Source organism: Myotis lucifugus, unplaced genomic scaffold (genome assembly GCF_000147115.1).
Source record: "Myotis lucifugus unplaced genomic scaffold, Myoluc2.0 scaffold_85, whole genome shotgun sequence".
In the NCBI taxonomy this organism is placed as follows: Eukaryota; Metazoa; Chordata; class Mammalia; order Chiroptera; family Vespertilionidae; genus Myotis; species Myotis lucifugus.
Genome location: NW_005871133.1, coordinates 1,494,316 through 1,519,855, shown reverse-complemented (window position 1 = coordinate 1,519,855; position 25,540 = coordinate 1,494,316). Strand labels below are relative to the sequence as shown.

Genomic DNA, 25,540 nt, shown 5'->3' with positions numbered 1-25,540 from the left:
CCTGTGATCAAACTTCACAGGCGCCCATTTCCTGGCCAGTGAAAGGGGGATTATGGTAGTTCGCCCCTCAAATGTTAGCCATGAGTCCTAAGATAATGTCCACAGGAAGTCTCCTCCGGTGCTGGCCACAGAAGGGCTTCAAGGACAGACCACCGGTATTAACATACTAATAATCAAAATAGCTTCTCTTCGCAGACTCGTCCGTATCGCTGCCAGCACTATCTCATCTCATCCTTTCCACCTCTGTGTTAGGTTTATTTATAAGAACATGACGACCTACAATCCAGCCCCTCCATCTTCCCCCATGGGCATCACCTGTTCTGATAAACACTATGGGATGCCTTCTGTGTGTAGGGCACTTGGCGGGACCTTCCAGGGGACAGATGCTTAACCCCCACTGTCCCCGAGCAGCCATTATTCCAGGTGTGAAGGGAAGGGGGACAAAGGGGGGAGCGGGAGTTTGGTTGGGGTTCTCAGGCCTGCAGGCAGGGCAGGTCGGTGGGAGCCTGAGCAGCACGGAGGGCATTTGGGGGGAGCCAGACCCGCAAGGGAGGGCAGTTGGAGGGGACCAGATCTGCAGGGGAGGGCAGTTGGGGGGAACCAGGCCTGCAGGGAAGGGCAGTTAGGGGCAATTGGGCTGGCAGGGGAGCAGTTAGGCATCGATCAGGCTGGCAGGGAGTGATTAGGGGGTGATCAGGCTGGCAGGCAGAAGTGGTTGGGGGCAATCAGGCAGGCAGGCAGGCGAGCTGTTGGGAGCCAGCAGTCCTGGATTGTGAGAGGGATGTCCGACTTCCCGTTTAGGCCCATTCCGGTTGGATCGGGCCTAAACGGGGAGTTGGACATCCCTCAAGGGGTCCCAGATTGGAGAGGGTGCAGGCTGGGCTGAGGGACGGACACACACACACACACACACACACACGCACACACACGCACACACACGAACGAATTTCATGCACCGGGCCCCTAGTCCTATATAATAAAAGGCTAATATGCAAATCGATTGAACAGTGGAACGACCGGTCCCTATGACACGCACTGACCACCAACAGGCAGATGCTCAACACAGGAGCTGGCCCCTGGTGGTCAGTGCGATCCCATGGAGGAGCGCCGCTCAGTCAGAAGCCGGGCTCATGGCTGGCAACAGCAGCGGCGGTGGCGGGAGCCTCTGACGCCTTCGTCACAGTCGGACATCCCCCGAGGGCTCCTGTACTGTGAGAAAGCACAGGCTGGGCTGAGGGACCTCCCCGCCCCCGCCCCCCGAGTGCACTAATTTCATGCACCAGGCCTCTAGTACAAAATAAAATTGAAAGAAAAAATTATTTCAAAAACAGAAATTATTCAACATGGTGTTTTTGCTATGCTTCTCTGCTATAATGTAGGAGAGTTTTTCTGATTGCTAAAATGTTGAATGTTAACTTTTAGGTGAAGTTGTTAAGTGTAAATTTTCACCAGTGTTCATAAGAGTCACCAATTGAGAATCATTAACATATAGTCAGTAAGTTAGAGCAATTATGTCTCCTTCCTTTTACTTACACAGAATTCTTGATTTTGAAGCATTATAACATAAGGAAGAAAAATGGTTAATGACTGCATGAAATACCTGACTTATAGTACACTCACACATACAATTGTAAAATATATGTTTTAACAAATTGATTATAAAAAATTGTATAAAATAAATAAATTTCCTGGGATTTAAAAAAAATTCCTAATAACCTAAGTGGAAAAACATTTGTAGAAAGGCTGAGATAGTAATCTGTTCCAAAGAAATATAAATATTATAGGCTATATACAGAATATACCTTCTGGAATTCATAATCTTTTCCTATAAATTCATACTTTGTACCAAATTTTAAGCATTCTACCCTCTTCAGCACTGGTCATTTTGTCAGATGCCTCTTCACTTACATAATGAACCATAAGGAGCCTTTTAAATGAATATCCCTTACATCAAATTTATAGTTTTCTGAAATTCTTGCTATTCTTCCTTTTGTTTATTTCATTATGAACAATTATATCAGGACACATTAGGAGTAATTGCTAAGAACAACAGTTTGAAATATTTTAAGAGTGAGATTTTATTTAATGTATTATAAATTAATTAATTGGACCAATTTTAAAAGTTAAACATTTTATATATTACTTAGTTTATTTTTTAAATTGAATTTATTGCGGTGACACCAGTTAACAAAATTACATAGGTTTCAGGTGCACAATTCCACAACACATCATCTGTACACTGTATTGTGTGTTCACCATCCCAAGTTTCTGACCATCACCATTTATCTTCCATAGAATAAGGGATCTTTTATTTTTGTTATGCTATATTGTCTATTAAGACAATGGGGCCATACATTTCCTTATTGCAGAAAAGTATTCTTTTTTACTTTTTTTGCTCCTTCTAAAATTAAAAATTTAAGAAATGAAGCCCAATAACATTTGCGATTACTAAAGAACAAAGGTAAAAATCAAGAAAATCAATTTTAAAAATAAAAAAAATGATTAAAGATGACTTACTGCCATCACCTAACAGAACAGGGATTGGCAAACTTTTTCTGCAAAGGGGCAAGATGGTAAATATTTTAGACCTTGCAGGCTATACCAGTTTGGTTGCAACTACTCAGCTCTGCTTTTGTAGCTATAGGCAATATATAAATGAATTAGTGTGGCTGTGTTCAAATAAAATTTCATTTATGGAAACTGAAATTTGATTTCAACTAATTTTCATGTGTCACAAAATATTCTCCTTTTGATTTTCCTCCTACTCATTTAAAAATGCAAAATCTATTCATTAGCTCACAAGCCATACAAAAAAGATGACAGATTGGATTTGGCATACAGGCCATCATTTGCCAACCACTGTGATAGATTAAGAATTTCTTGAGGATAGGGACCTGCCTTATTCATTTTTTAACTCTAGCAACCTGTATTGCACTGGATACATATTAAGAATTAAAAATACCAAACTCATCTGATGAATGAATGAGTGGATGGAACCTAATGTGTATGCTAGACTTTTACTTAACTCTTAATTTATTATCAAAACAATACATTAGTATTCAACCCTTTATTTTGGTGTGGCCTATTACTCTAAAAGTGATGAAAGTTATTTTTACCCTGTAAATATTTAGTAGCTTAATATTTTCTAATTTATCATAATACATTAAACATTTCTTTGTAAGTATGTAGATCTTTTAATGCTTCTTAATCTTTTATTCTCTTCTTAAATTTATGTCTAAAGAGCTTTCACTTCACCTCACTTATATGTCCTTAATTATACTTCTATTTTCTAAAAATAATAAAAAAATTCTTTATGTAATAATACCTATTTTGGAAATATGTAATTTTAAAGAGATAATGGGACACAAAGAGATAATTTTGTATATCAATGAATTCTTATGTTCCACAGAATATTATAATGACTAGCATTTCACCAACGACAACAGATTATCCATCCTTTTTATAAGATCAGAGAAAATGTAATTTATTTTTTAAAATAAAGCTTTTCATATCAAAATAAAACCAAAAAGTTGAAGAGTTTATGCTATTATATGTTAGGTTTGATAGTATATCATGTTTAGAGGCATGGAGTGAGCCAGCAAGGCATGTAGAGACAAGTTCACAATTTAGAAATATCAATTGATTGCATTCTTTCTATAAAATATGTAAATAAGATACACTTTTCTAAACTTGCTATTCCTTTTTTTTAAAATATACCTCAGAAGAAATCTAAATCTATTAAACTTTTCATTTTCTCTAAGGTTCATACTTATTGATAACAACTTTAGAATGCTTTATTTCATTCATTCAATTTGTTATTATACCCTTCACTTTTTTCTAACAACACACACATCTCACATACAATCATCCGTTCTGACTGTAGAACAAAGTAATTATTGAAAATTACTCGCTGTAAAATATTAGTCCCTGAAGGGAGAAGTTTATGTTATTTAACCCTTTATCATTAATATTTGTGTTTTCTATCAATAACTTCTGAATCTACTTAACAATATTTGCAACTAGTTGTATATAGATAAATGTGGTCTAGAAATAGTTTCCTCTCTTTTTAGGCATAGTTATGTAAAACAAACAAGTTAAAAACAAATAATTGTATTATTATAGGCCCAAAATTATATTTCTGGATTCCTAACTAATATTCAGTGTTATTTTTAAATATTATAAAAATTGCAACTATTAAGAGTATCATGCAGTGGTTCTCAACCTTCCTAATGTCACGACCCTTTAATACAGTTCCTCATGTTGTGGTGACCCCCAACCATAAAATTATTTTCGTTGCTACTTCATAACTGTAATTTTGCTACTGTTATGAATTGTAATGTAAATATCTGATATGCTATATGTGTTTTCCGATGGTCACGACCCACAGGTTGAGAACCGCTGGTATAGAGGCAATGGGAAATTAGAATTATTTGGGGGAGGACCTACATTGCTTTCATGTTTATTTAATTTTTCAAAAGCTTAACAGTCCTATGGACTTTTGTTGTACATAATCAAACAATATTATATGAAGTAAAGTGTATCTACTAAAGATCATGAATTCACAATGAGTAAGTCACCTGTTTTCAAAAACAGAGAAGACATATTTATGTATATTTTAAAAACCATAATATAATTTTAGGTTTTTTGCTATAGGCATATATGACTATAGAATATAAGAGGACCTCTAACTGAAAAACTTCACTTAAGAATAAAGAACTTCTCAATTTCTGATATAATGAAACATATAAGCTTATGGAAAGAGAGAAGACTCTTGTCAACTAACAGTACCCAAAAATAGGAATGGGGGATATTACGATATTAGAATGGTAGAAATTCAAGATTTCTGATTTATATGGAGATAGAAAAGGTAAAATGTGAAGCTTACTTTTTCAAAACTAAAAATAATTTAATAAGATTGTGATGATTTCATGGATATACTTTAAATCTAGAATAAGACTTTTTATTCATTTGGTAGGTTTATACAAAATTACTATCAAATTTGCCCACTTGGTAGTTATGTAGTAAATAATAAAAAAGTATTTACCCCTTATAAGTTAATCCTTACATAGCAAGTACTAAAATACTGGCATACTTTTCATTGAATCCTCACAGGTACCCTGGTGAGTACTTTTATATTCCTAATTTTCCTAAACACAGAGCAGTTTAATGACTAGTCTATAGTCACCTTGCTAGTAAATAGCAGAGCCAGAATTCACAGATTTGAATTTTCAACCTAGCATTTTGGTATTGCCTTGAAGCTCCACAGTATACAAAATACTAAACTTTGTGATGTAAATTATTTCCCCACAATTGAAAATAATGTTGTTATCTGGTTATAAATTAATTCCTGATAATTGTTAATACTTTTCTGATATAAAAATCAGTAATACCAGGAAAATATCAAACTACCACACAAAAAATGGCAATATATAAACCTAATTTCATTTCCTTCAAACACTTACACAACACCTAACTCCAAAAATCAATGTCTTCACATAGATAGGCAATTTTCTTATAAACCAGGTGTGGGGAATGTCTGGCCCTTGGGCTGTATAAGGTCGGAGAAATCATTTGGTTTGGCACTGCCAAGGCATTAGGGGTGAGTTAATTAAGTGCTTGAGCAAATATAGCAGGCTAATTTTTAAGTTGATAATTTTGTATGGCCTGCAAATGATGTTATAAGTATCCAAATGGCCCTTGCCAGAAGAAAGGTTCCCCACTCCTATTATAAGCAAAACAAAACACAAACACATCTCTAAAGGAGATGGCTTCCCTCAATTGTACTTTTTAAGTTAGCCTCAGAGATTTTTTTAAAAATATATTTTATTGATTTTTTTTTACAGATAGGAAGGGAAAGGGATAGAGGTTGAAACATTGATGGGAGAGAAACATCGATCAGCTGCCTCCTGCACACCCCCTACTGGGGATGTGCCTGCAACCAAGGTACATGCATGCCCTTGACCAGAATTGAACCTGGGACCCTTCAGTCCGCAGGCCGACACTCTAGCCACTGAGCCAAACCGGTTAGGGCTAGCCTCACAATTTTTAAAAAAATGTAAATTTTTTTAAATGTAAAACATGTCAAAGAACCATTTCCCTTAGGACCCAGAGTCTAAATAAATTATGTAAGGTTGGCTTCTTTTTTAAGCAGTTGATGTTAATTTCTCAATTTTACATTATTCTGATTTAAGGCAAGACCATTTTAATTATAAGCCTACTTATAATATTATTCAAAGAATTTCTGTGTCATGATTTTTATTTACATAGAATAGAAACTATTTTACAACTTGTTTAAAAATTTGTATTTTCATATGGAACAGTGGTTCTCAAAGCCTGGAAGTGTGGTCTATGGGCCAGTGACATCAGCATCACCTGGGGCCTTGTTAAAAATACAAAATCTCAGCACCCATTGCAGACTTTACTGAATCAGAAAATCTGTGTGTAGGGCCCAGCAATCTGCTTTGTGGTGCAGGCTAAAGTTTGAAAAACAGGACAGGAATTATTTAATAGGTGCAGAGAAAAAGCATCTTGCTGATAATAAGATAGTAGATACAATAGTGTACTGATTTGAAAAATAGAAGGACATAATTAACATTAACTTGAAATTCAGCCAAGAAACACTTTTTTTGGGAAGTAAAGAAAACAATGTCACAAGTGGTAATATAAATTTGCTTAAGACTCTGAAAGTGACACCTGGTTTATGGCTTCCTCATAAAAAAGATTTTTTCCCCCTGTATCAATGAGCACTGCCTACTCTTCATTCTTCCCCTATTTTTTCTCTCTGTGCCAAAGCTGAGGTGATTTTTGTGGCATAAAGCCTAGATATTAATTCTGCTTATGATTTATTAAATTCATTTAAAGTTATGGAATATACAACCCTTTCTCACCAAAAGAACTATAAAATTGGTATAAATATTCTATTACAACCATTCTACTGTGCTTTGAGACCCGTGACAAGGGTATCTCAAAAAAACAGAATTCAGATACAGTGTGAATTATATTAAGAAAGCACACCAGATGCCACGCTGAGTCAGAGTTCTGTTATCACCTCCTTTGGGAACATGCCTGAAGTTCAGCTGATACCACAGACCACTGAAGAAATGCAGGATTTACCTTCTGGACCAGCTCAATCTTCCTCATATTATATAATTTCTAGTTTAAGTCCAAAGAAAAAAGCCAAGAAATATTTTTTACATAATTCTTTCTCATCAAGTTTTTCATTCTTAGCACCACAAGTCTCTTGTTTTGCCTAGCAGAATTACAAAAATAATATTAAAAATATTTAAAATAACATGAATAGTTTACTCCTTGAATCTGAGAAAAGCATATTCTATCTCACCTCTGGAGTGACATCTCGTGGTGCAAACCCTGTTCCTCCAGTTGTTAGTATCAAATTAAGTTCCTTTTCATCACACCAATCTATCAGGGTTTCCTGAAAGAAAACAGTAATAATGTCACATGCAGAAGGATGTGCCTGTCTGCTTGAAACACACACGTACTCAAATACATTATGTATAGTGATGAAAAACAGATTCTTATCAACATAAAAATTTTGAAGCATAATTCATAGAACAATTTCACTGTTGCTCAAAACACACTGCATTTGAGTGTTTATTTTACCCACAGAAAATGAGGATGAAATTCTTTAAAGTAAATGAAATACATTTACTTTCAATGAAATACCATAAAAGTTTATAAATTAATATTTGTTATGTATTCACGTGGCATTCCTAAGTTCTTTACAGCCATTCAAAATATATTCAGGTTAAAAAAATTGAGTACTGCGTATGTGTCATTTATATGATCTCATTACTAAAAAACCACACCAATCCTTCCAGGTAAATATGCATACTTCAATTTCATATTTAAAGAAACAGACTCATTCATTTTTTTTTCTTTAATGGATTCTGAGAGATCAAGAAACTAATTTGATCATGGGCTCACAAACTAGAAGGAGAAAGAACTAGGATTCAAACTAGATCTGTGGGATCCTCCATATATGTTCCCTACTTTCCACCTGTGATTATGTCAATATTTTCTACTAAGTTTCAAGTTGTTTAGGGAAGTTTTATCATTTTATCAGGAATTATTTTACATGATTGCCTTAAAAGAAAGGTGTAGGAATAAATGATTGCTTAAAGTTTTTCCCCTCCACACTACTTATAAAGCCTAGAATTACAGAATTATACACCATAAAATTTTGGAGTTGGTAGGGACCTTAGGAGATTTGCCTCTTCATTTTCTAGATAAGACAAGTGAAGTACAAAAGTGGTTAAATAATTTACTCAAAGTTATCTAGCTAGTTTGTAAAGAAGAGGAACTATGATCTATTGTCAGCTTACACTATTGGTAATTCTACTCATCCATTCTACATTGTAATTATATTTTAAAAACAACTATTATATACATATTATATCATTATTTTTTTATAATTTCAGTCCAAAATGTAATAATACAATTATATTATTTAATTGCTGATAACGAAGTGTAAAACACAAGTAGCAGGCTAATACCTAGATGTAAAACACAATATCCTCTGTTCTCAAATTCATCAGTAGCATAAAATGCAGGATAATTAGTTAGAAGGAAATTTGGGGTCTAAAAATGATTTTTTCCCTATCTCTGAATATTTTTATTTCATCATGTATCACAGGAATGGAGAGCCCAAAGCTCCAAATGAAGGGGATTTTCCCCCTATTATTTATTAATGGCAACAAACTATTTTTAAAATATATAAATTATAGGCTACTGAGAGCCCAACTGAAAACCTTCCATTCCTGATGTAGTTATAATTTTGTTCTGAGGAAAGCTCACACACAAAATCAATGAGCATTATAATAAAAGTTATCACAAGGTGGTTCACAAACCAAACCTAAAATTTCCATTGACTTGTGCTTCTATATTTAAAGTAAAAAAAAATATAAATACTCATGATTCTAAGTAGTTATTATTTCTAGTCCACACAAAAATAAGTTAATGTCACAATTCAGAAATGAGATTAATTGACCTTGTTTTCCCACTAATGGATCTCAGAACACTTTAAATTTCCTGTTAACATTCCAAAGTTCCCCTATCAGTACTCGAGTGCCATGCCACAGCATCCTAATCTCTGACCACATTCCATTTACATCAGCTCTTGATAAAAAAATGATATCAAAGTTACACCAACAAAATATCCCAAGCACACACAAAATCTATATCAAATACCAAATTTCAGTTTTGTCAATACCAAAAGGGCATTCCAACTTTCCTAAATTCAAAATGCTACTAATATAGTTAAAATAGTCCTTTTATACTAAAGAGTTCTACTGTTTGATAACAGGCAATACTCTCTTATAACATAATTCATCCAGTGATTAAGTAAACATTTACTGAGTATCTATACCATGTATTAGGTGTTAAAAGTTAAAGAAATAAATGAAAGATTGATCCTGGTTTCAAAGAGCTCATAGTCAAGTAAAGGTTCTCACCTTGATTATATACTAGAATTATCTAGGGAGCTCGAACCAGCATCAGTGGTTCCCATCTTTGGTACAACCTGGGCATTAGAATTTTTAAAAGCTTCCCAGGTTTTATTTACATGCAGCCAAGCAACTGAGAATTATTAAGGAGATAAATTAGTTCAGTTACCTGAAAGTGAATTTCAGTTTACTCAACTGGTTGTCATATAGCTTAAGTTTAGTTGCACGTTAGAAATACTACTTGTTTTTCTATTCTCAGGATGAATAACTGGTAACACCTACTGTAAAGACTTCTTTCATTTACATAATATTTGATACTGTTTTCTGTGTTTAAGAGTTGTTGCTGCCTTTTTTGCTTTTTTTTCTTAATCCCTTTACCTTTTCACCCAGCCATGCAACCTTCCTCCACAAGAGGGTAAATGGGAGATAAATGGTGATGGAAGGAGACTTGACTTGGGGTGGTAAACACACAATACAATGTATAGATGATGTATTAAAGAATTGTATACCTAAAACCTATATAATTTTGTTAACCAATGTCACCTGAAAGAATTCAGTAAAAAATAAAAATTTAAAAAATAAATAATATTTGATATCTTGAGCTCAAAGGATTAAGGATTGTTTAAGTAGTCATATAATTATTTAACAAGAAAATATTTCTGGGCATTCTTTCACTCAGGTACTTTATTAGATAACAGGAAATAAAGATGAATAAGGCACAGTCCTTTGTCTAAAGTCAAGAAGAGGAGCTCTGGGTCCACAGCTGTCTTAGACCTTTGATACTAAAAGTATTACCTAAAGACCAATGACATTGTATAATCAGGGAACTTGTTAGAAATACAGAATCTCTATGTCTGTTTTCGAAAAGTGTCTATTTAGGTCCTTTGCCCCCCCCTTTTTTTTATTGGATTGTTTATCTTCCTTTTGTTAAGTTGTATGAGTTTCCTGTAAATTCTGGAGATTAAACCCTTATCGGAGATAACATTGGCAAATATGTTCTCCCATGCAGTGGACTTTCTTGTTGTTTTGTTGATGGTTTCTTTTGCTGTGCAGCTTTTTATTTTGATGTAGTCCTATTTGTTTATTTTCTCTTTAGTTTCCATTGCCCTAGGAGCTGTATCAATAAAAATATTGCTAATGATATATGTCTCTATTTTGCTGCCTATGAAGTCTTCTAAGATTTTTATGGTTTCCCGTCTTACGTTTAAGTCCTTTATCCGTTTTGAGTTTATTTTTGTGTATGGTGTAAGTTGGTGGTCTAGTTTCATATTTTTGCAAGTATCTGTCCAATTTTCCCAACACCATTTATTGAAGAGACTGTCTTGACTCCATTGTATGCTCTTGCCTCCTTTGTCAAATATTAGTTGAGCTTGGGGTGATCTCTGGGTTCTCTGTTCTGTTCCATTGGTCTATATGTCTGTTCTTGTGCCAGTACCAGGCAGTTTTGAGAATAGTGGCTTTGTAGTATAATTTATATCTGGTATTGTGATCCCTCCAACATTGTTCTTCTTTCTCAAGATTGCTGCAGCTATTTGGGGTCGGTTTTTACTCCAGATAAATTTTTGTAGAGTTTGTTCTAGGTCTTTGAAATATGTCGTTGGTATTTTAATGGGGATTGCATTGAATCTATAGATTGCTTTGAGTAGTATGGACATTTTAATTTTGTTGATACTACCAATCCATGAACACGGTATATTCTTCCATTTGTTTATGTCTTCCTCTATCTCTTTTTTCAGTGTCCTGTAATTTTATGAGTACAGGTCCTTTACCTCCTTTGTTAAATTTATTTCTAGGTATCTTAATTTTTTGTTGCAATGGTAAATGGGATTTTTTTTTGTTTTTCTTTCTGTGAGTTCATTATTGGTGTATAAAAAAGCCATAGATTTCTGGGTGTTAATTTTGTATCCTGCTACACTGCCGAATTTATTTAGTAAGTCTAGTATTTTTTTTGATGGCCAAGAGACATATGAAAACATGCTCAAAGTTACTAATCAGCCAAGAGATGCAAATCAAAACAACAATGAGGTACCATCTCACATCTGTCAGAATGGCTTTCATCAACAAATCAACAAATGACAAGTGCTGGAGATGTGGAGAAAAAGGAACCCTCGTGCCTTGCTGGTAGGAATGCAGACTGGCGCAGCCACTGTGAAGAACAGTATGGTGTTTCCTCAAAAAGTTAAAAATGGAATTTTCATTTGACCCAGTAATCCCACTTCTAGGACTATATCCCAAGAAACTAGAAATACCAATCAGAAAGGACATATGCACCCTTATATTCATAGCAGCACAATTCACCATAGCTAAGATTTGGAAACAGCCTTAAGTGCCCATCAGCAGATGAGTGGATTAGAAAACTGTGGTACATCTACACAATGGAATTCTACGCTGCTGTAAAAAAGAAGGAACTTTTACCATTTGTAACAGCATGGATGGAACTAGAGTGCATTATGCTAAGTGAAATAAGCCAGTCAGAGAAAGATAAATATCACATGATGTCACTCATTTGTGGAATATAATGAACAACATAAACTGATGAACAAAGATAGAACCAGAAACACAGAAGCATCGAACAGACTGTACAACCTATGAGGGAAGGCAGGGGGGTGAGGGAGTAAGAGATCAACCAAAGGACTTGTATGCATGCATGAGTAAACCAATTGACACAGACACCAGGGGGGTGACGGCTTGTGCTTGGGGGTTAGGGTGGCAAGGGAGAGGTCAATGGGGGAAAAAGGAGACTCATGTAATACTTTAAATAATAAAGAATTTTTAAAAAAAGAAATATTACCATACTTTAGTGCTGATAAAAATAGAACTAAATCTTGAATATAAAGAATATCCCAGGATTATTCAAACGGCATCATTTCTACAGATAAATAGATGAAATTCAGAATAACCATAAAATAAAAAAAGAAATACAGACTCTCAGGTCCCATCCCAAACCTAATGAATCAGAATCTGCATTTTTAGAAAGACTCTTCAAGATAACATATTTACACATTAAACTGGACTAATTATGCTTTCTGCCCTAAGCGGTTTGGCTCAATGGATAGAGCATTAGCCTGTGGACTGAAGGGTCCCGGGTTCGATTCCAGTCAAGGGCATGTACCTTGGTTGCGAGCACATCCCCAGTAGGGGCTGTGCAGGAGGCAGCTGATCAATGTTTCTCTCTCATCGATGTTTCTAACTATCCCTCTCCCTTCCTCTCTGTAAAAAATAAATAAAATATATTTTAAAAAATTATGCTTTCTATATAACATGAAGATAATGAATCTATTTTTCTATGGCATTAGGTAACCTGAAAGCAATTTATCTTAACATACTATTTATTTCAGCGCCTATAAGAACCTTTCATTCTGAGATATATCTTAATATCTGGCTGCCTCTACCAGATAGTATGTCATTGAGAATTCTACATGAGCCACCGTTATGAACAATTGCTCTGCATCTATTGCAAAAATGAGGCTGAAGGCATTTTTTATTTTAATGATTAATTTTCCCTTATGTTGAATGTATTTCTTTATAAATTTATTGCCTGGAGCTTCCATGTTAGCATAGTAGAAAGAAGTTGTAATCACAGAATTTCCCCCTCTCAACATCTAACTAAAATGAAAAAATTTAAAAATTAGAGGAAAACAATTTAGATATCCACTAGCAACAATTAAATAAGAAGATTCATGTCACAAATTTCAAAGTTAGATAGTCAAGGACAGAAATGAAGGATCTTTGAGAAATATAGTGCAGCATAGTGAGGCTCCTAATGTTGCTTTGGCTCCCAAAGAAGTTATATGGTAAATTTTCAAAATCCTAAAAATTCTCACTAATACCTTCAAATCAAGAGCAATGCAAACTAAGAGAACCAAGATAGCAGCATAGGTAAATGCTGGTAATAGTCACCTCCCACAACCACATCAAAATTACAACTAAAATACAGAACAACCATCATTAAGAACCACCTGTAATCTGGCTGAATGTAAGTCCAACAACTAGAGAAGTAAAGAAGGAAGTACATTGAGACTGGTAGGAGGGGCAGAGGCGAGGAATAGGCTGGTATGACAACCATGTGTGGCATTTGTTTTAATCGGGAGGGATCTCTGCTGTGGAGGCCTCCCATGAGAAGCAAGGGGCCCACCCTCATACCAGACACCCCAGCCCAGGGTTCCAGAGCTGAGAAGAGAAGTCCTCATAACTTCAGGCTGTAAACACCAGTGGAGATTATGGCTGACTGACACAGCGGCTGCTGGAAACCCAGGTAGTTTCTCTTAAAGGGCAGGCACACGAATTTACAAGGTCCTAATCCCTCTGAGCTCCAGCACTCTGTGGAGGCATTGGGGGAACCAGGCACATACGAGGAGAAAATGGATTGTCTGGTAGTGGGGCAGGAACTCAGTGGCAGCTTTCTCCTGGAAGGGAGTGCTTATAGAAGTCATATGCTTGTGCTGGGATCTCCCTTAATACAGAACTGACTGACAGTCATATCTGAGTTTCCATCAACTTGGTTCACACTGTTCACTCTGCCCTGGTAATTCCGTGAGACCCCATCCCATCCAATTTGCAGCCCCACCCAAGCTGTTTTCAGTGGCTTTTCTATATGAATGTCCTGTCTTGGCTAAGACTTCAGACTTTCCTAAAATCTCTCAAGCAGCAGCTGGCATCAGCATGCCCCATACCTAAGTGGCCCAAGACCTGACACTACAACCAGCCTGCCTTGCCTCACAGCTTGGCCTCACCTGGGCACTTCCATGCCCAATACAAGTAGCAGCCATCTATAGATCACTCTGTAGCACCTGCCAGGTGGCCTCAGGCAGTGGCTGACTTTGCACCTCCCAGGAGGCCCCAGAGCCCGTGTACCCACAAGCAACACATTCAAGGGACAGACTCCAGTGAAAACCAAAGACTCACTGAAGCAAGTCCTGCTCCATAGGGGTGTCTCCTGCACAGCAGCTCTTCCACTATAGTCATAGCTAGTCCTCACACCTAATTGGCCTAGAGGTCAACTCCTCCCAGTGACACCAACAGCAATCAAGGCTCAACTACAAGACTGTGCACACAGCCAACACAGGGGTGCACATAGAGTGTCTAGTTCAGGTGACTGGGGAGGCTGAGCCACTGGGCTCTATAGGACACCTAATACATAAGGCCACTCTACCAATTCCAGGAGACACAGCATCTCTACCTTATATATAAAAACAAACACAGGGAAGCAGCCAAAACAGGAGACAAAATAATATGTCATAAATGAAAGAAGAGAAGAAATCTCCAGAAAACAAACTAAATGAAATGGAAGCAAGCAAACTATGGGATACAGAGTTCAAAACAATGGTTATAAGGTTGCTCAAGGATCTTAATGAGAGCTTCAAGGGACTTAGTGAGAATTTCAAAGACATGAAAAAGGAACAGTCAGAAATTAAGCATACACTAACTGAAATAAAGACTAATTTTTACTGGGATTCAACAGTACAGTAGGGGATTCCAAGAATCAAATCAATGATTTGGAACATGAAGAAGCAAAAAACACCCCAATCAGAAGAGAGAAAAAGAAGAATCCAAAATATGAAGATAGTGTAAGAAGCCTCTGGGACAAATGAGTACCAACATTTGCATTTTGGGGGTGCCAGAAGAAAAAGAGAGAGAGCAGGATATTGAAAACTTATTTGAAGAAATAATGGCAGAAAACTTCCCCTACCTGATGAAAGAAATAGATTTTACAAGCCCAGGAAGCGCAGAGTCCCAATCAAGAGAAACCCAAAGAGAGCCACACCAAGACACAACAAAATGAAAATGCCAAGAGTGAGAGACAATGAGAGAATTTTATAAGCAGCAAGAGAAAAGCAGTTAGCTACAAGGAAGTACCCACATGACTGTCAACTGATTTCTCAACAGAAGCTTTGCAAGCTAGAAGGGAGTGGCAAGAAATATTCAAAGTGATGCATAGCAAGGACCTAAAACCAAGATTACTCTACTCAGCAAAGCTATCATTTCGAATTGAAGGTCAGATAAAGAGCTTCACAGGTAAGAAGAAGGTAAAGGAGTTCATCACCATCAAACCAGTATTACATGAAATGTTGAAGGGTATTCTTTAAGAAGAGAAAGAAGAAAAGAAGAAGAAAAAAAGATAAAAAATATGAACAATAAAATGGCAATAAATACAATTGAATCTAAAAATCAAAATAAATGAACAAGGAATCTAATGAACAAAATGAACTGATGAAAAAAATATAACCAGAGTCATGGAAACATGGAACAGATTGACGAAGCTCAGAGGGAAGGGAGGTGGGGGTGTGAACAGGAAGAGATTAACCAAAGATCTTATATGCATACTAGAGGCCCAGTGCATGAATTCATGCACCTCGAAAGGAACTGTGGGCTGCGAGTCTGCAGTGGGCACAGGGGTGGGTCTTGGCCCATTCTCCGTGCTCCCACCTGGCTCCTCCCACCATGGCCCCTGGTCACCTGTCTGACCGCAGCCCCGCTCCCTCCGCCACCACTCCCACGTGCTGACAGTGCCGGTCCCGCTTGCACCTGCTGATGGCATGGAGCAACTGGGGCTGGCACCAGCAATGGGTGCGAGCGGGGCTGGTGCCATCAGCGGGTGTGAGCAGCGGCTGCTAACGCAATCACCCCTCAGGAGCAGGGGGAGGTGAAGCCCACAGGGGCAATTGGGGTCAGCAGCTGCCGCTCGCACCTGCTGATGGCGCCGAGCAATCGGGGCTGGCACCAGGCGCCGGCAGCGGGTGCAAGCAGGGCCAGCGCCAGCAGCAGGTGCAAGCACCAGGCAGGACCACGGCTCGTGAGAACAAAGAATTTTCAATAACGACCAGAGGCTCGACCTGATGACAGCAACCGGCGCCCCACCTTGGTCTGGCCCCCCCCCGCTCACCTGCTCCACCATCCCGCCGCAGTCGATGCCCACCATGTTCCGCGCTCTGCTGCCTGCTGCCGATGCCTGCCATGTTCCGTGCGCACCCCCTGGTGGTCAGCGCACATCATAGCGACCGGTTGTTGGGTTGTTCCGCCGTTTGGTCTATTTGCATATTAGCCTTTTATTATATAGGATCTGCATTACCTCTGGACTCAGATAATAGAGTGGTGAAGGCCTGAGGAGGGGCAGGAATTGGGTGGAGGGGGGTAGTGGGGGGAAAAGGGGGACATATGTAATACTCTCAACAATAAAGATTTAAAAATTAAAAAAAGAGATGCAAACTCTGAGAGACTCCTCTTTTTAATCGTAAGCAACTACTATGTGAAACAAATAAAACAAGGGCTGACTCTATGATCAATATGAGATTCCCGGGACAAATGCACACTGAAACGGGACACTAATCTGAAACCTAATGATAGCCCCCACATACTAATGAATTAAACTATTATCTAGACAGAAAGACTTTAGTATTGGACATTTAATAAAATCTCAGAGAGAAAAGCAAAACATTCCAACAAAGATATATTGTCTCTGGTTTCTTACTTCCTCCATTTTCTCTGTGCCAAATCTGTCCAGATCTTATATAGTCCAGGTTGACTTTATCTTTCTTCCAACATCTAGGTAATGGTCTGTGAAATAAGCTCAGTTTGAGGACTGGATACTATTCATTCAGGTTTTCGGGTTTTTGTTTTTTTAATAATCATATTATTATCAAAATTTGAAGATAATCAGAGGACAGGTAGAAGAAACTAACGCTGCTCATATTCTTATCATGAGCAGTGATTCAACCAATTTTGCCCGAGGTTTAAAAAGATAGTTACAAATATGACTATAACCTATTAATTATTTTCTCTATTTTAACTTTAGAGAGATGTCTGTTTAGTACATTACATCTCTTGTAATATGCTCTTTTATTCCCTTTCTTTTTCCTCTGTTTAAATGAAATAAAATGCTATTCAATATTAACTTTAGGGAATTATTCTAATTTTGTATAGCTATGTCTTTCACTCAAGCATCCATCCAGTCTTCTATCTATAATATAGGCATAGAAAGATGTTGGTATGTTTTACAACTAATCTTAATAATGGTTATTTTTGGGTAATTAGATTTGAAATTCATTTCTTTTTTTACTTCTTTTTTGTGTTTTGATAGTATTTATAATTTGCATGTATTAAAAAATAAAAAAAACTTTTAAAAATTTAATTTTCTGTTATTTGTTCATTCTGATATTTAGTACCCTAGTGTTTCATTTTCCCTCATTTTCAGCCAGCTCAGAAAAAAATTTTGTCCTCTACAATTATGCATATACTACTGTGGTAGATTAAATATGGCCATGTAGTCTTTATAAATTCTTCTGTCAAGAGGTGGAGTCTATTTCCATAACATTTGCATCTTGGCAGGACTTGTGACTTTGACCAATAGAATGAGGCAGAAATCATGGTGTGTGTGTTCTGAATCCCAGGTTCAAAAGGCTTCACAGTCCTGCCTTCACTATTTTGGTAATCTTCTTTCACCATGAAAGCCAGACCAAGCTAAATAATGGAATGATGAAAGACCATGTGGAGAGAAAGGTGTAGCAGAACAGACAGCACCAAATGTCCCAGACATTTAAGTGAGGTCATCCTAAATTCTCCAGCCCTAGCTGAGGTGACAAATTATTTCTGCCACATGAGTGACTTCCAGGTAAGACCAGAAGAAGATACACCCAGCAACCCCACAGATTTGTGAGAAATAATAAATCATTGTTGTTTTAAGTCACTAGGTTATGTGGTGGTTGGTAATGCAACTATACAATACAGATAAAATTACTTTCTTAGCACCTTTGCCTCCTCCTCTTTTTCTGGCTATTTATATTTTGTTAGTCATAAGTTTACACATCCTGTATAAATTTCCTTAAGACACCTCCTGCCCAGAGAAGATCTCAAAACTAAGATTTTGTTGCATTTTAAATTATTATTTGTTATTCTCTCACACCCACAAAAAAATGTCAACACTAAGGTGCCATTTTAGGCTTTCTACTTCCAAGAAAATAGAGCTGTTCTTTTATTTAAGTGGTCTGATACTTAATCAATGGACCAATTTCAGTTTAATTCTATCCATTTAAACCTCAAGTAATAAAAATGTCAAATAGTGTATATACTACTTATATTTTAAATAATGTGAATGATTAAATTCTATTACATTAATTATGTAATGTAAAATCCTGCAGTATCTTGTGTCCATTGGTTATGCTTATATGCATGCATACAAGTCCTTTGGTTGATCTCTTACCGCCCCCCCTCCCCAACACTCCCCAGCCTTCCTGCTGTAATTTGACAGTCTGTTTGATGCTTCTCTGCCGCTGTATCTATCTTTTTGTTCATCAGGTTATAATATTCTTTATTATCCATAAATGAGTGAGATCATGTGGTATTTTTCTTTCACTGCCTGGCTTATTTCACTTAGCACAGGAATTTTGATGAGAGGTTTTTGTTTGTTTGTTCTCCATATTTCATCCATTCGCTTTTCCTAGGTAGCAGATACTTGATTGATTGGAGAAAGCCTGAAACTGCATCTCTTAAGGATTCCTATTAGAATCATCTTGAGATAATGTGTTTTATTTCCTATTATATGGTTTTAATTATTTATTCCAAATTCCTCTTCAGAGGTCCAGTCAGTCTTAGAAGGATATATAATGTTAGTAGAAACACCACCATTTGTTTAGGTCACCTATTATATAAAACCAGAGGCCCGGTGCATGAAATTCGTGCACTCGGGACGGGGGAAGATCCCTCAGCTCGGATTGCGAGAGGGTGCAGGCCAGACTGAGGGACCCCACCAGTGCACGATTGGGGGCAGGGAGGGATGAGGGAGGTTGGCCAGCTGGGGAGGGACCATGCGATGACTCCAGGGTATGTCTGGCCCATCTCGCTCAGTCCCGATAGGCCGAACCCCAGTAGCAAGGTAACCTACTGATCAGAGCATCTGCCCCCTGGTGGTCAGTGCATGTCATAGCGAGCAGTTGAACAACCTTAGCATATCATTAGCATATTATGCTTTGATTGGTTGAATGGCCAACCGGACACTTAGCATATTAGGCTTTTATTACATAGGATCACTGAAGAGTACAAATATGCATGAAATCTGGCTCTTAAGCTCAGAGAAGGTCTTTAGGGAAAAATAGGATAAAAAGGTCAAAAGACATATCTCTTAAATCCATTTAGCTCTATAAATTACTCTGTTTTCCCATTTGTCTTTCTTTTAAAATATGACATTTCATCCTAGCCAGGTAGCTCAGTTGGTTAGAGCATTGTCCCCACATATCAATGTTGCGAGTTCGATTTCCAGCCAGGGCACATACAAGAATCAAACAATGAATGCATAAATGAGTGGAACTGCAAATCAATGTCTGTCTATCTCTCTGTCTGTTTACCTCTCCTCTCTCTCAAATCAATAAATAAAAAAATATGACATTTCAATTATTAGCCTTTCAGAGCTGGAGATAAAAAGATTACCATGAACTCTGACTCTATTTGGGTTGTCTAAGGTGATTAAGGTTGTGGAGAATAGCCATACTTAGTGTAACTGTGACATAAATAATACTGAAAATAAGAAAAGCACCCATTTATTCTGTATTTAGTATGTGCTAAATATTCTGCCAAGTTCTGAACTTGTTCCTGTGAGATTCCATCTCATTAGGAGCAAATCCTTGGTATTCTGTGAAGGAATTATGGTTACTAAATCCTCATCACAGTATGGTATTCCCATACTATTGAGATGATGGACCCAGGTTACCCTCATTCAGAACAATTCTCCAGTAAAACCATCTGGGCCTGGATATTTTTTTAAAGGTGGTATTTCAGGCTATAAGACTATATAGATTGTCTATGTCTTTTTGGTTATTTTTTGTAATTTGTGAGGTTTTAGGAATCGTTCAATTTTTTCTAAGTAATTTAAGTTATGGATATAAAGTTTTTCATAGTATTCTCTAATTATCCTTTTAATGGTTGGAAAATCTATAGTAATATTGTTTGTTCAATCCTGATATTGATGATTGTGTCTTTTTTCTTTAAATTTGTTAGTCTAGTAAGATGTTTATCAATGTTATTGAGTTTTTAAAAGAACCAGCTTTTTATTTCATGGATTTTCCCCTACTGTGTTCCTATTTTCAATTTCATTTATTCCAATTTTTAAGTATTTTCTGTCTTCTGGTTTTGACTATATCTGGCTCCTCTTCTTTAACTTCTTGAAGAAGAAACATGGGTTATTGACCTGAGAATTTTCTTTTTCTCTAAAAATTGATATTTTCATGTTATATCTTTTTCTATCCTTTTACTTTCAACCTACCTGTGTCATTGTTTTGAGTTATTTTTTAAAATATATATTTTATTGATTTTTTTTTTTTTTTTTTTTTTACAGAGAGGAAGGGAGAGGGATAGAGAGTTAGAAACATCAATGAGAGAGAAACATCGATCAGTGCCTCCTGCACACCCCCTACTGGGGATATGCCCGCAACCAAGGTACATGCCCTTGACCAGAATCAAACCTGGGACCCTTCAGTCTATAGGCCAACACTCTATCCACTGAGCCAAACCGGTTAGGGCTGTGTCATTGTTTTTGAAATCATTTTTTGAGAATAGCATATATTGGATCATTTCTAAAAATCCATTATATCAATTTGTCTTTTAATTGTCTATTTAGATTATTTATATTTAAGGCAATTACTGATATGGTAGGACTTAAATCTGTTTATGTCTTCTGTTTCTCATTCCTGTTTCTTCATACCTTATTGTGAACTACTTGAAAATTTTTTCAGTATTTCATCTTATTTTATAATATTTTTGTGTATATTGTTTTGTATACTTCTTTTAGTGGTTGCTCTGGGTATTACAATATATAGATGAAATTTATCACAGTCTACTGATATTGACATTTTATCATTTCAAGTGAAATACAGAAACTTTGCTTTCATTTAGGCACCTTTACCCTCCCATATTTTAAATATGACTTTATTATTTACTCCATATAGTATATAATATACCACATTATATGGTATTATAATTTTTGTTTCAACCTTCAAATGTGACTTAAGAAAATCATTTTTAAAAGATAGTCTACTATATTTACCTATTCTGTTCTTCTTTCTTTTTTGAAGTTATTTCCTTCCTCTAGAAAATTCATTTAGCCATTCTTTCAGGGTAGGTTTTCTAGTGACAAATTCTTTCAATTTTCTTTGGTCTAAGTATGTCCTTATTTCCCATTCAATCCTAAAGAATAATTTCACTAGACATACACTTTTTGGTAACAGTTCTTTTTTTCAGCACTTGAAAAGTATTGTGCCACCACCCTCCCTAACCCCTGCCACTCAAGTATTGTGCCAGCAAAAAACAAACAAACAGATAAATAGATCAAGGAAACAAAAATTCAGAAAAAAAAGAGGCTTATGTATGTGCATATGTGTGTCTTGGCATATGAAACGTTAGTATATGATAAATGAGACAATTCAAACTGGAGGGGAGGGGGATAGGTTTTCCCATAAATTGGGCTGTAACTGTAAGTCATCCCATATATAAATAAATAAAAATTTATACCAATATAAATTTCAGATAGATTAAAGAGTTAATATTTAAATATCTCTCTTTAAAATAAATATACCCAAGTTGGTAGTATAAATTAGCATAACTATCTTAGAAAACAGTGATTTCATTCAGAAAAGTTGAAAATACACATTACTTAAAAAACCAGAAATTCCTTTCTTTAGTATATACCTTAGAGAAACTCTTACACAGGATGCTATATAAGAATTTTATAACATAATTTTTCATAATAACTGCAAATAGAAATAAGCTGAATGTCCATCAGTGGCAGTTCTCAATAATTTGTGACACAATTAGGTATTTTATGGCCAAAATAAAAGAAGAAGAAAGAAACTTAGCTATTGACAATGACATGGATGAATCTCAGTGTTGAGCAAAAGAAGAAAGCACAAAAGATTACATACAATGTGATTCAATTTATATAAAATGCAAGCAGAAGCACAAAGAAATTATAATATTTAGGAATATGTGTGCATGAGTGGTAAATCTAAATAAAAGCAAAGATATTAGGTGGAAGAGATTATTGTGATTGGGCCAGGAAGATAGGCACTCTTTATCCTTTAAGCCTTTGGCCTAGCATCCATTCACTATGAGATGATTTTTTGTAATAAATAAATGTATGCTTAAGTCAAACTATGTATGAACTAAAAGATTTCTGGTACTAGAAACATTGTGAAAGATTACTATATCTGACAAAAATTGAATTATGTTTCATCAATCATACCTTTTTAATAGTAAAACTTTACATAAATATATCTTTATATATGGTATATTACAGACAGTATAGTTCAAATATAAATTCAATTGCACATTTAAATAATTTAAAATTACTCAGATATTATCCAACTAAAATGAACATTACAAACATATGTTTCCCATTTCCTCCAATCAAAGCAAAAAGATTTTACTATCTGATTTCAGCTGAAAATGCAAATGGTGCCAACATATGTTGGTAGAATAATTTATAATAGTTTTTCTTCTAACACTTTCGAACAAAAGGATCAATTTTATATTTTTTATGCCTCAGGCCTCAAACTCTCTGAAGCTATCTGAGATATAAAACTAGTAACTGATGGGAAAAATCACATATCACATGTCATCCATTAATCATGCTTTTTAAAAATAAATCTCTTGAGACATAACTCTATAATTCTAGAATTTCAAAAAATACAATGAAAGGCCCTGACCGGTTTGGCTCAGTGGATAGAGCGTCAGCCTACGAACTGAAGGGTCCTGGGTTCGATTCCAGTCAAGGGCATGTACCTTGGTTGCAGGCACATCCCCAGTAGGGGGTGTGCAGGAGGCAGCTGATCGATGTTTCTCTCTCATCGATATTTCTAACTCTCTATCCCTCTCCCTTCCTCTCTGTAAAAAATCAATAAAATGTATTTTAAAAAATACAATGAAAGAACTCCTCCTTTAGAGAAAGTCACTATAAAAATTAGGCAAAATTCTTGCACTTAATTAAACTTAAAAAAATAATATATTAATCCTCTGTTTCTAGGATGGGCCTTCCCCAGGGCAACAGTTTCAGTCCACTATTATTACCTCACTAGAGGCAGGTGCACAAATTCGTGCACAGGTGTGGTCCGGCTGGCCCATCCTGATCTGGGCCAATTGGGCTGGGCCAGCCAGGGTGAGGGGACATGGGAGGTTGGCTGGCAGGTCCCACCCCCAATCAAGGTTGGGGGGGCAATCGGGGGAGGGCCAGCTGCGGGGAGCATGGAACAGACTGTCAAATCTCAGAGAGACTACAAGGGTGGGTGGGTGGGAAGAGATCAACCAAAGAACTTGTATGCATATATATGTATAACCCATGGACACAGACAATAGGGTGGTGAAGACCTGGGGCAGGAGGTGAGGGATGGGCTAGAAAGCGTCAATGCGGGGGGGGGGGGGGGGGGAGGAAGCATATGTAATACTTTCAACAATAAAGATTGTTTTAAAATCATGTTTTAGGTAATTGCATGTATTAGCATGGCCTTAATTACCTCACATAATGACAAACCCCAATATCAATCAAAAGATACAATTATCTTTTTCTGAGTTCCAGGCTGACTTATCCAATCACTTACTGGATATTTGGTTATCTGAGACAGATATATAATGACGAACTAAATAAGTCAAAACATATCCTCTTTCCTCTCAAACTTAGTTCTTTTCTTGGATATCCTAAGATTTCCTAAGCCAGAAACCTGACTCAATCTTTCCATCTTCCCCTAAACATCCAATTAATAAAGTATTTTTTGATTCTACTCATATAATATTTCTGGAATCTAAGATTTTTCTTCAGCCTTACTGCTATCTCTTTAGCTCAGGTTTTAATCATTTTGTGCTTATATCTTGCAACCTGGTGTACTTCATTATGGATGGAACCTCCTTTTCATTGAAATTATTTTTCTCGCTCATCACAGAAAAACCTAAAAAATTTACCAATCAGGTTACGTTTCTTTCTTTCTTTCTTAAAATCACATAATGGCAACCCATAGTTTTCAGTATAAAATCTAAATTTCTTAAAATAGCATAAAGGTCCACTGCCAGTTCTATATCTCAACAGTTTTTATTTTAACCCTGTGATCTGTTGCCATATTATCTCATATTTATTCTTTCACAGAATACAGAACTGTATAGAACTCCAATTTGCTGAGTTCTTGGAAAGATTGCTGATTATCTTTTACAAATGGCCAAGTGCACCTCTTAGGTCTTTCATAGGACACTTTGTTTATCTTAATCACTTAACATACTATAATTGTAAAAAAGACAGAGCACCTTTTAGAGAGATGGATTTCAACTCTGTATCCTTTATATAAATGCTGCTTAATTATTTATATATACATTTATTGATTACTTAACGTTTTTACAGTTTGTAATATATACCTCAAGAAGTAATATGTTCATGTTATTCTGACCCTTTAAAACCCTGATTATATTTTTGGAAGTACTTACTGGACCTCAAACAATTAATTTTAGCAAGTTCACCTTTATTCCTGTTTTCTCTTTTTTAAAAAATGAGAGATCTGGATTAGACCAAAGGTTCCTCCCAGCCACCTATTTTGAGAATTTATATCAAGTTTGAGTAAGTCTGCTGACACCTGATTTCTTAAATGATAGAATGTAATCATGGCATTAATTCCTGATGTTGACTACACATAACACCTGACATATTAAAATTAATAGTGTGTGTGTGTGTGTGTGTGTGTGTGTGTGTGTGTGTGTGTATATATATATATATATATATAGAGAGAGAGAGAGAGAGCGAGAGAGAGAGCGTGCCCCAGGGGCCATCACATCCGAAACAACCAAACAGACGACCGAACAGGTTGAGTGGGGTGACCAGGCCAGCAGGGGGGTTAGTGAGGGACGACCAAACCACTGAACATCAGGCTGTGTGGGGCGACCAAGCTGGCAGGGGGGGCAGTGAGGGGCAACCAGGCTGGCAGAGGGGGAAAGTGAGAGGCGACCAGGCCAGCAGGGGGGGCAGTTGGGGCGACCAGGCTGGCAGGGGGGCCATGAGGGGCGACCAAGCCGGAAGGGGGGGCAACTGGGGGCAACCAGTCCAGCAGGGGGGGCAGTAAGGG

General features: G+C 36.6%; 1 protein-coding gene across 3 annotated transcripts in view; it reads right to left on the bottom strand.

Annotated features, from left to right (window-relative positions):
- Positions 1 to 25,540, bottom strand: part of GPHN (gephyrin) — a 414,574-nt gene that overhangs the window by 229,086 nt on the left and 159,948 nt on the right. For 2 of the 3 annotated variants that reach the window (XM_006090985.3, XM_006090983.3), the window contains exon 4: positions 7,340 to 7,432. The exons of the other annotated variant lie outside the window; for it this stretch is intronic. In XM_006090985.3, coding sequence (XP_006091047.1) covers positions 7,340 to 7,432 — 93 coding nt within the window. The remainder of the gene's footprint in view (positions 1 to 7,339; positions 7,433 to 25,540) is intronic. 3 annotated transcript variants of the gene reach the window in all.